At 35.4% G+C, this 12,146-nt stretch overlaps 1 protein-coding gene across 3 annotated transcripts in view; it reads left to right on the top strand.

Moving 5' to 3' along the window:
• The window catches only part of SEPTIN7 (septin 7), a 68,877-nt gene that overhangs the window by 15,867 nt on the left and 40,864 nt on the right, over positions 1-12,146 (top strand). For all 3 annotated transcript variants that reach the window (XM_061197915.1, XM_061197913.1, XM_061197914.1), the window contains exon 3: positions 5,903-6,009. In XM_061197915.1, the coding sequence (XP_061053898.1) occupies positions 5,903-6,009 (107 nt within the window). The remainder of the gene's footprint in view (positions 1-5,902; positions 6,010-12,146) is intronic.

Raw genomic sequence — 12,146 nt, forward strand, 5'->3', positions numbered from 1 at the left:
TTGTTCAGGGAAACATCCTGACCCTGTCTACCTGTGAGTTGCTGCAGAAAAGAGGAAATTAACACCTCCCCTCCCCGAGGCTGGCCATTCTAGGAGATATTTGCAAGGCTTATGGCCTTTTTACTTTACTTGCTCACCTCCTCCCCCCTCTCTGTTCTATAAAAGAAACTGGCATTCAGATCAAAATAATGTGGTTTTTTGGGGACCCTTGTCCGCCATCTTCTCGGTCTGCCGGCTTTTTGAATAAAGTCGTTACTCCTTGCCTCAAAAAAAAAAGAAAAGCGATACCGGTTTACAGTTTCAAGGGCCACTCTGAAGGTTGATCTATTTTCTTTAGGCTTAATTAGGCACAGGTTTTTCTCTGAACACCACTTTAGTCATATCTCTTAGGTTTTTGTATATATTACTCATTTTGTTTGTATTTGAGTAGTTTTTCAGATAAGAAGAGTTGAGGGGAGATACTGTTTTATGTCTAAGTGGGCAAATGGATTGTGTTATTTTGTTGTTAATTTATAATTTCACTGCATTGTAGTCAGAGAATATGATCTGTAGATTTCTGTGTTTTTCAGTACTGATTGATTTTCTTTATAGCCAAAACATGATCTGATTATGTAAGTGCTTCATAGGTATTTGAAAAATATGTTTATTCTCTGGGTAGGAATTTTTGTATTTTTTTGAAAATCAGCCATATTAATTATTTAGATCATTTCCATTTTTTAATCACTTTATCAGTATCTGAGAGGCCTGTTTGCCTTTCACTGTATATGTTCTCTTAATTCCTCATTGTTTCTAAGTTTTTGTCTTATGGAATTTGTCCTTTTCATTTATGTTATCCAGTTTATTGACATACAGTTATTAATAGTACTCTTATAATTTTTTTTATTTCTGTAAAATTGGGAGTAATATCCACACTTTCTGATCCACACTTTCTGATTTTTTTTGTTTGAGTGTATTGTTTAATTTCCTTATATGTGTTAATTTTTTCATTTTCTTTCTGTTATTGATCTCAAGTCTCATTTCCTTGTGATAGGAAAAGATGATTTAAATCTTTTAAAGTTTATCAAGATGTACTTGGTTTTATGGTCAGTCTTGAAAAATACTCCCTGTGCACGTGAGAAAAATGTGTACTTTGGTGTTGTTGAATGGAGTATTTTGTCTATGTTTATTAGGTCCAGTTGGTTTATAGTGTTGTTCAAGTCCTCTGTTTTCTAATTTATCTTCTGTCTGGTTCTTCTATCCATTATTTAAAGTGGAATATTGAACTCTCCAATTATTATTGTAAAACTGTCTATTTTCCCCTTCAAAATTTTGTCAGTGTTTCCTTTATATATTTTGGGGCTCTGATGTTTGGTGTATATATGTTTATAATTCTGTAATAATATCCACGTCATGAATTGACCCTTTTATTGATAATAAATCCTAATTTGTATCTTGTAACAATTTTTTACTTAAGTCTCTTTTGTCTGATACAAGTATAGCCATCTCACCTCTTTTGATTACTGCTTACATGGAATATCTTTTTTATCCTTTTACTTTCAACTTGTGTGTGTCCTTAGATCTAAAGTCTTTAGATCTTACAGATAGCATACAGTTGGATCGGGTTATTTTAGCCATTCTGGCAGTCTGTGCCTTTGATTAAGGCATTTAATCCATGTACATGTAAAGTAATTACTGGTAACAGAGAACTTAGTTTTGTCGTTTTGTTGTTTTCTGTATGTGTTACAGCTTTTGAATATATCATTTTCTCCTTTACTGCCTTCTTTTGTGTTTAGTTGATGTTTCGTAGCATCGTGTTTTGATTCCCTTTCTCATTTCCTTATTTGTATTTTCTGTAGATGCTTTCTTTGTAGTTATCATAGAGATTATATATAAAATCTTAAATTATAATAACCTAACTTGAATTTATACCAATTTAATTTTAATTACATATACAAACTACTCATATACAGCCCCCACATACTTTTTTTTTATTATTGATGTCACAAATTGTATCTTTAAACATTGTATACTCAATAACACAGACTTCTAATTATTTCTTATTCATTCGTCTTTCAAGTCTTACAGAAAATGTAAAGTGGAGTTAGAAACCGAAATTACAATAATACCAGTTTTTATATTTGTCCATGTATTTACCTTTACTGGGGATGTTTATGTGGCTTTGAATTATTGTCCAGGGTTCTTTCATTTCAAATGAAGGACTCCCTTCAGCATTCCTTGTGGAGGATGTGTAGTGATAATGAATCCCCTCAGTTTTTGTTTATCTGGAAATATCTTAATTTCTGCCTCAGCTTTTCAGCACGATTTTGCCAGACATAGAATTCTCATTTGACAGTTGTATCATCACATTGTCTTCTGGTCTCCAAAGTTTCTGCTGAGAAATCAGCTGCTAATCTTATTGATGATACCTTATATGTGATATGTTGCTTCTCTCTTGCTGCTTTCAAGATTCTCTTTTTGTCTTTGTTTTTTATCAGTTTTATCATGTGTCTCAGTGCGGGTTCCTGGGTTTATCCTACTAGTTCAGTGAGATTCTTGGATTTGTAGATTCATCTCTGTCATCAAATTGGGAAAAAATTTGGTCATTTTTTTTTTCCTTCAAATAATCTATTTGACCCTTTCCCTTTTTCCTTCTAAAACTCATACTGTATATAATAGTTCAATAAATGGTGTCCCACATAGATCCCTTAGGCTGTGTTTACTTTTCTTCATTCTTTTTTCTCCTTAGACTCAATCATTTTAATTGTCCTGTCTTCCAAGTTTGCTGATTCTTTTTTAGACATGCTCAGTTGCTTTTGAACCTCTCTAGTGAATTTTTTCAATTGTGTTTTTGAGCTCCAGAATTTTTGTTTTTCTGTTTTGTTTTGGTTTGGTTTGGTTTTTTTACACAATTTCTATTTCTTTGTTAAATTCTGGTTTTGTTCTTACGTTGTTTTCCTGATCTCCATCAATTGTTCATTGTTTTCTTTAGCTCTTTGGACATATTTAAGACAGCTATTTTGTTTAATTTATTATTATTATTTTTTTGCTATTTAAATTTATTTACTTATTTATTTGGCTGTACCAGGTCTTTAGTTGTGTTATGTGGGCTCTTAGTTGCGGCATGCGGGATCTAGTTCCCTGACCAGGGATTGAACCCGGGCCACCTGCATTGGGAGCGCAGAGTCTTAACCGCTGGACCACCAGGGAAGTCCCTAAATTTATTTATTTAAAAAAAATTTTTATTGGAGTATAGTTGATTTACAGCATTGTGTTAGTTTCAGATGTACAGCAAAGTGAATCAGTTATACATATATCCACTCTTCTTTGGATTCTTTTCCCATATAGGCCATTACAGAGTATTGAGTAAAGTTCCCTGAGCTATACAGTAGGTCCTTATTAGTTATGTATTTTATATATAGTAGTGTATATATATAAATCCCAATCTTCTCATTTATCCCCCCAACCCCCATAACCATAAGTTTGTTTTCTACTTTGTTTCTACAAAACTCTATCTCTGTTTTGTAAATAAATTCATTTGTACCCCCGTTTTTTTTAGATTTCACATATAAGAGATATGATATTTGTCTTTCTCTAAGACAGCTATTTTAAAGTCCTCATCTAGCAAGTCCACTATCTATGCTGCTTCAGGGATGGTTTCTGGGATTTTGTTTTGTTCCTTTCTATGGGCTATGTTTTCTTGTTTCTTTGAATGCCTTGTGATTTGTTGTTGTTGTTGTTGTTGAAAAATATGCATTTGAAAAACCTCACCCTGCCCTGTCTTTGCAGACTTGGTCATATGTCAGGGCAGATGTCTGATGATTAGCTGGGCATGCTCTGAGCCTAGAGATCCAGCCTAAAGTGAAAGTTTAATACCTTTTCACAACTTTTCTGAGCATGTTTATTGCTTGAGCCTGTATGTGGCTTTCTCAGTTCCCCCTGCATACATGGTTTCTTTTGAATGTCTTAATTCTCCAAGGAGTTTTACCTCAAAGTCTCCTCAGGGCCTTAGGTGGTCTGTTGTGTCTCTCCACCCATAATTTTTTGCTTCAGGCATCTGTAGTCCTCCTGCACTTTAACCAGCGATGCCCCGTGCTTCTCCAACCTGAAATCCCAGTTAGGCAACACTAGTCCTTCTGACAGCCCCAAAGAGGTTAGAATGTTTTATCTGAGTAAAGTCTGCTCTGTTCCTTCTTGTTTGAGGGAATGACGCTGAAAACTCAGCCTCTGTGCACTGGTGCTGAATTGAATCTTGGAGACAGAGTTTTGGGTGAAGTAGAAAGTAATAGCTTTATTGCTTTGCCAAGCAAAGGGGGACACAGCGGCCTTGTGCCTCGAAAACTGTGTGTCCCAACCAAGGAGGATTTGGTGAGGAGTTTTATAGCAATGGTTCAAGGGCAGGGTTGCTTCTAAATGAAAATATTGTAGATACTTCTGATTATCCCCAAGTACTTGGGTTTTATTCTAGTCTTTCCTTCTTTATTCAAGGTTTAAGAGTTTAGAAAGAAGCAGGTATGGGGAACCTATAACTTATTTTCCTGTGACTTAGAAATTTCTACGTCTAGAAGAAAGGGTATCCTTCCTCATTCAAAGGGACTAAGCCCAGACCACCTACAATGGTTCTTACCTTTCTTTCTTTTCTTTTTTTTTAAATTTTATTTATTTATTTATTTATTTTTGGCTGCGCTGGGGCTTCATTGCTGCACACGGGCTTTCTCTAGTTGCAGCGGGTGGGGGCTACTCTTCGTTGCAGAGCACGGGCTCTAGGTGCATGGGCTTCAGTAGTTGTGGTGCATGGGCTCAGTAGTTGTGGCTCACAGGCTCTAGAGCGCAGGCTCAGTAGTTGTGGCACACGGGCTTAGTTGCTCCGCGGCATGTGGGATCTTCTCGGGCCAGGGAATCGAACCTGTGTCCCCTGCATTGGCAGGCGGATTCTTAACCACTGCGCCACCAAGGAAGTCACCCGGTTCTTACCTTTCTTGAGAGCCAATATCAAAAGAACTCAACCTAGAAATAGAAATAGTAAGGTTAATATTGTGATATCAGTTATTTAGGCTAAAGATGCCTATTAAACTCACTGAACTATTAACAATAACTAGATTCTTTAACCTGGTGCCATATTAATTGATAATTATTATATGACTTTTAATCTATTTTAACTTTGTATTATGTATATCCTGAAGCTGTTTACATTTTAGTAAAAAATATCTGTACATTTGGTATGTTGTACTAGACTTGACATGAAGGGTCAGAGAAGAGTATGTGAATCTTAGTGGAAATCGTGTCTTACCTCCCTCCTTTCCTACTTCAAGCAGGAGCATTTTTATAAAAAGTAATTACCCATGATTTTTTGGAGTCTGGTTTATAGAGAAGTACCCTTTATACTTAAGCTGATTGGTATATGGGTAAATTGGAAGTATTTTTTTGTGGTTCACTTTTGTACTAATATGCATTGTGATTAATTTTTCTTCTTTTTATCAGCAGATTTCTACTTTTCATAGCTGCATGATTTGTTGCCTTGGTCATTCATTGTGTGTAATAAACGTTTATACTTCTTTTATTTTTTTATTTCACTGAAGCAGCAATATATAATCCAGCTGGGATGTTTCCTTCATGACTAACTTTTATCTCTAGGAATACATTACTGTTAAAAATGGTGACTACAGATACATTACTTTTAAAGAACACAGATGGTAGAATTATAAAGGTAAAAATCCTTGGAAACATGAGTCTAATTTGATAGATAAGAAAATGAGGGCAAAGAATTTATTCTAATAGAGAGTCTTTATAGTATATTTTCTAATGTCACTTCCTTGTCCCACTAAGAAGTACTTGCATAAAAGCAAGTTTGATTATAGCATTGGTTGAATATTTAAGCTTGATAAGGTAGCTGAGTTTAACAGATTTCCACCTCTATTTCTTTTAGGTGAATCTGGACTGGGAAAGTCAACATTAATCAACTCATTATTCCTCACAGATTTGTATTCTCCAGAGTATCCAGGTCCTTCCCATAGAATAAAAAAGACTGTACAGGTATGTATATTGTTAACTTATGATAAGGTGGGGTAATGTTAACAGATACAAAACACATTCTATAACTTGTATTATATTTCCATAGAGGTAGATTTCAAGTTTGGCCTTAGCCAATGTAAAGTGGTAAACATGGTTGCTGATAAAAAAGAGAGATTGATTTATTGAGAGAAGTGCAGGTAATTAGAGGAATTTTCTTGATTAGAACCTTATAAATTTGTCTTGAGGAACCTCCTAGAGAGTATACTGGGATGTAGTAACAGCTGGAGTTATGCTGCATTATGGTAGCTACTTGTCATATGTAGTAGCTATTTAAGTTTGCATGAGTTAAAAGTCAATAAAACTAAAAATTCACTTTCTCAGTTGCACCAGTCACATTTCAAATGCTCAGTAGTCATATGTGGCAAGTGGCTACCATTTGGGGCAGCACAGATATGTTTCCACCATTGCAGAAAATTCTGTTGGACAGTGTAGAGAAAACATGATTCCTGTGGAAGCCATTATTATTTAAATACAGTGTTCTGTATTAGTGAGTGGCATGATACCACATGGTAGTTGAACGGCAATAGCAATTTGTTAAGGCTTACAAGCTATGTGTGGTCTAATTTAGTACTTCTTGATCTTTAATGTATATTCAGATCACCTGGGGAGCTTGTTAAATTTAGTTCCTGTTCTAGTAGGTCTGAGGTGGGCTGAGATTCAGTATTTCTAACAAAATCCAAGGTGATGCTCATGTTGCTGGCCCATATAGTGAAGTGCTAGACTCTCTAGCTCTGCATTGTCCAGTACAGTAGCTGGTAGCCACATGTGGCTGTTGAGCTCTTAAAATGTGGGTAGTCCAAATTGAGATGTTATGCAAGTATAAAATACACCCCAGATTTTGAAGACTTAGTTTGTAAAAAAAAAGAATGTTATTTCATTAATAAATTTTTCTATTGATTACATTTTGCAGTAATGATAATTGGTTATATTGGGTTAAATAAAATACATTAATTTCACCTGTTACTACTTTCTAAAGTGGCTACTGAAAATTTTAAAATTATGTGGCTCACATTACATTTTTTTTGGGCAGCACTGCTCTAAACTATTGATTGAAAAAATTGTTGGTGGATTGATGTGGTAATACACAGCACAGAAGCGGAAGAGAAGTGGAGAAAACAGTTCTGGCAGGAGCATGTTTTATTGAGGCAGTGACTCTGGAGCTGGATATTTTATTTCTCCTTTTTAAAGTTTTCTCTGTTTTAGGAATTAAAAAAAAATTTTTTTTTACATTTGTTTATTTTATTTATTTTTGGCTGCGTTGGGTCTTCGTTGCTGCGAGCGGGTCCTACTCTTCGTTGCAGTAGGCACGCGAGCTTCAGTAGTTGTGGCACACGGGCTCAGTAGTTGCGGCTTGTGGGCCCTAAAGCGCACACTCAGTAGTTGCGGTGCGCGGGCTTAGTTGCTCCGCGGCATGTGGGATCTTCCCAGACCAGGGCTCGAACCCGTGTCCCCTGCATTGGCAGGTGGATTCTTAACCACTGTGCCACCAGGGACGCCCAGGAATTTTAAAAATATCCTTCATGGAGCTTGAGATTTCAAATTACCTGCAAATATGTGTTCTGTTGATAAAAACTTGATACTGTACTGCATTGCTTATTTTGTGATGCATTGAATATTTTAACCCTAAGCAAGAAGATATACTTTTAGCTTTCTTAATTTAAGTATTTAAATCCAGGATTAGTAACTAGGTATGTAGAAATGTTAAGGGAACCCCACAGTGTAGATTCCTAAATTCAGTAATATTTACTGTAAAATATCTGTTAAATATTAATGGTTATGTATCTACGAGTGGTATTCTTGGTGATTAGTGCTGGTGAGGAAATTTTCTGAGTCCTCTTTGTAGTTTTAGCACATAGCATAGTGCCAGGTCTAGATTAATAATAATAAAACAACATTCCGTGAGTCATTAACATCTTCCAGGTACTATTCCAAACACTTTAGATGCATTTACTTATTTAATTCTTTCAGTAACTTTATGAGGTAAGTGGTATTCTTATCCCCATTTTACAGATGTGGAAATTGAGGCACAGAGATGGTGATATGCCAAGATCATGTAGTTAGAGTACCAGAACTAGGATACAAATCTAAGCAAATCTGGTTTAGTCTGTAGTGTATCAACTGTACTATCTTTATACTGTAGATATTTAATAAGTGTTAGTTTAACAGATTAACCATTTCTTAATAAGTGGATTAGCTTTTCTTTACTTTTTAATAATGTTTGGTCCAACAAGTTGTCAATTTTCTTTGATTTATATTGCCTTTGCCTTTAAAAATCTTACATTTGGAGATATTTTGTCTAATCCCAGTTAGGCAATTTAGACAAAATGAAGACAAAATGATTTGATCGGTGAAGTCATCACTTCATAGTTATGTAATATATGAAAGTTTAGTTTAAAAAAAAACAACCCAGAAAATTAGGTCATAAGGCTGATCTATCTGATGCTGGCAAGTAAGGAATACTTAAGAGAAGTGTTTTTTTGTTTGTTTGTTTTATTTTTAAAATATCAAATGGTGCACACATAATGTTTGCTGTTGCTTATTAGATTTGAATTTTCCAGCTGGACTCTGGAGGGTATTGACTGACTGTAGGACTAGGCTTGAAATTCCAGTAAACTGCTTGGTGGATGATGGGAGCCAATTAACTCATAAAAGTTTTGTACCTTACCATGTTTTATTTTACTTTGTTTAATAAAGGCAAATGGACAATATTTCTAGCTCTCTTGATTCACCCAATGCAGTGATTTTTGCTAGTGTCTGAACAGGTGAAAGTATTGGCACATGCAATCTAAGGAATTCATCACATAGAAATCTAGTTTAACATGCTCTGCAACAAAGTATTTGCTCAAACAATGAGAGATTGTTTTACTCCCCCTCCCCCCAACCTAGTTCTTACACTTGTCCACTTTTGGCTTATTCTGCTCTGACCAAACCAACCTCCTTGTTGTTCTTTGAACAGGCTAATCCTACTTCCACCACAGGGGCCTTCCACTTCTGTTTCTCTGCTTGCAGTGGTTTTCCCTGAGATATCCTCATGGCTTGCTTCATAATTTTCATCAGTTCTCTGCTTAAAAGTTGCTTTCTTAAGGAGGCCTTTCCTGACCACCCTATAAACTCCTTCTAATTCCCACCCCAGGCTCCAAATGTGTAAGCTCTATAAGGGTAGGAACTTCACTTTATTCACTGCTGCAAGCTAAGTTCCTAGAACTGCATCTGTTATACGTTAGCATCCCATATTTGTTGAATGACTGAACAAAGAAGTTTTAAAAATTTATAAGACTTAGTGTTTAGTTGGGATATTTCAAACTTTGAGGGTCTTTGAAGTTTTGTTTATCTTTCTTTGGGTCTGTGAAGTTTTATAAAACACTATCATAGATTAAGTGGAATAATTTTAAATTTGATTATCTTTTTTGAAGTTTTGTTGATTATTTTTATTTTGTCTTGAGCAGAATTTTTTTAATTTAATTTTTAAATTGATGTGTAATTTGTGTACTAAAAGGGCACAAATTTAAGCATAGAACTTGATGAGTTTTTATATATGTATTCATATATCCAGTTAACCACACCCAGATTAAGATATAGTATGTTTCTAGGACCCTGGAAGGCTTCCTTATGCCTCCTCTCACTCAGTATTATACCCACCCCCAAATTAAACACCTTTCTGACTTCTATCTCCATAGATTAATTTTGTCTGTTCTTGAACTTCATTTAGATATATTCCTGTCTGATTTCTTTCACTGAAGATTATGTCTGTGGTATTTATTCATGTTGTGTAGCTGTAGTTCTTTTCATTGTTGCATAATATTCCACTGCATGAATATATCACAGTGTATCCCCTCTGTTGTAGATAAGCATTTGGGCTTTCACTTTTTGACTAACATAAATATTCTTGTATACATCTTTTGGTGGACATAAGTACTCATTTCTGTTGTGCATGTGTGTGTGCATAAACACATTTCATCATTTCAGTTTATTTTCTTTGATTTCTTATGAGATTGAACGTATCTTTTATACTCATTAATTGTTCAGATTTCATTGAAGTGCTTGGACCATCTTAATATTTCCTATCTTTTCCTTCTTAATTTGGAGAAGTGTCTTATCTAGGTGATGGTCCCTTACATTTCAGTCATTGCAGATAATTTCTCCCAGGCTGGCATTTGTTAAAGGTGGTGGGAGAGGCTCTCAGTTTGTAAGAATTCTGTTTACATTGGTCTGTCTCCAAAATAATCCTGTCTAAACTCACTTTGCCTTCCTTTTTAAGATAACACAAGTGTCCTCTTCTATTGTGAATATCTTCCTAGTTCTCCCTGTTTTGAAAACAAAGGAGTAATTAGGACTAAGGGTATCTCTAGTAAGATTTTTAAGACAAAGGCTTGTGTACCACTGTTAAATCTCCCCCCTTTACCAAAAGTGAGACATTAACATTTGAGAACTGGGTTGATCCTGATTAGAATCCCAGAGAAGTCCTCTTTCCTGACTATACCATGGAGGTATTCCTTGATATACTGGAAACAAGATGAAGATCATCTGAACTGTTTTCTTCACTTACCCAGGAGAGAACATGACATGTTCCTAGTCATTCGGTGTAGTTAGAGAATAGAATGTAGTTTTCTTTTACAGTTGACTGGCTTTTCACCAAGCTCGATAATCTAGCAGATGATCTGCTCTTAGAAGCTCTTAAATTCTTTTAGTGAAGAGTGATCAGAAGTATTACATCTCAGCCCAGACATATTAGACCAGGAAAAACATACAATCCTGAGTTTCAAAAGGCAAATGTCTGCAATTTCCCTGACCTGAAGCCTTTCTGGAACACTTCCAACTGTCAAAAAGAAGAAGAAGAGAAGAAACATCTGTGATGTGGCCAAACAGGGAGTGAAATTTTAATAAAGACCACAATTTCATAATCTCTTCCCTGAGCATTGTTTATTTACAAGAGGCTTATATCTTAAAGAAGAAATTCCTTCACATTCACAGTCTTGGAAGGAAGGAGAAACCATCTACTCTGAGCAGAGAAATGATTCTGAGTTTCTGGTATATCAGTGGTTCTGATTTGAGTGAACTTTCAGTAATAGATAGAAATCTTCTGAGATTAATTCCCAACCTCCTATCTTTGGCCTTAGGTACCTGAGCTGTGCAGTTCCAAATGTGAGCTGACATTCTAGTCCTGTAGTTCTTTATACCAGTGGTTCTCAAAGTTCAGTGTGTATCACAATCACTTGGAAGCCTTGCTCAAACAGATTGTTGAGTCCCCCTCCCCAGAGTTTTCTGTTTGGTAGGTTTGAGGCAGGGCCCAAAGAATTTGCATTTCCAGTAAGTTCCCAAACTATGCAGCTGCCAGTCTGGGTACTATACTTTGTGGACCACTCCTCTGTAGTGTTTCTGGCCTGCTGCAGACTGGTTTCATCCTATCTCTGTGGGAAGAAAGAGAGTGAACTGTTTTTCCTTAGTTCTTTCAGAATATTTCAAATTGAATGAAATGGCACCATGTTACTTTCCCTTTCATTCATATATATATTTTCCCAATAGACTGATTAAAATAAAGTGATAGAAAAAATTGAACACTTGAGCTCTACTTCATATTCCAATCTCAAATATAGGCGCTCAGATTAACAAAAATTTTAAGAAAAATATTACAATGTTGTATATATGGTAGCAAATTTTATAGTTTTGTTATATTTGAAAATATATCTTATTTCATGTCAGCAAAAGGTTGCCAGCTGTCTCCTAGGGAAAGACTGTCCTTTATTCTGAGACTAAATCCATTTCAGTTTCTTTTGTGAAATGACAGTGGTAGTTTTTTTTTTTCAAGTTCTTTGTTGGTAGCCTTATGTTGGTCCCCTTTAAAACATTTTTTCTTCGTCTGTGAAGTCTAATAAATCACTATTTTAGATTAAATGGGTACAAAAATTTTGGAGGTGAGAAGAAGTGAAAACAGTGAATCCTATCCCTAAGATAACATCTTATGACTCCTTGAAACATTTTTACAGAGTCCAATTAGGAAACTCTCCTGTTGATGTTGGTCCAGTTTTGATAGTTTTTTGAACCAGTCATACACAGAACAGATGATTGAATGCTTGTCTTTTACCAGGTTTGAGGGCTTC

Source organism: Eubalaena glacialis, chromosome 8 (genome assembly GCF_028564815.1).
Source record: "Eubalaena glacialis isolate mEubGla1 chromosome 8, mEubGla1.1.hap2.+ XY, whole genome shotgun sequence".
Taxonomy (NCBI): Eukaryota; Metazoa; Chordata; class Mammalia; order Artiodactyla; family Balaenidae; genus Eubalaena; species Eubalaena glacialis.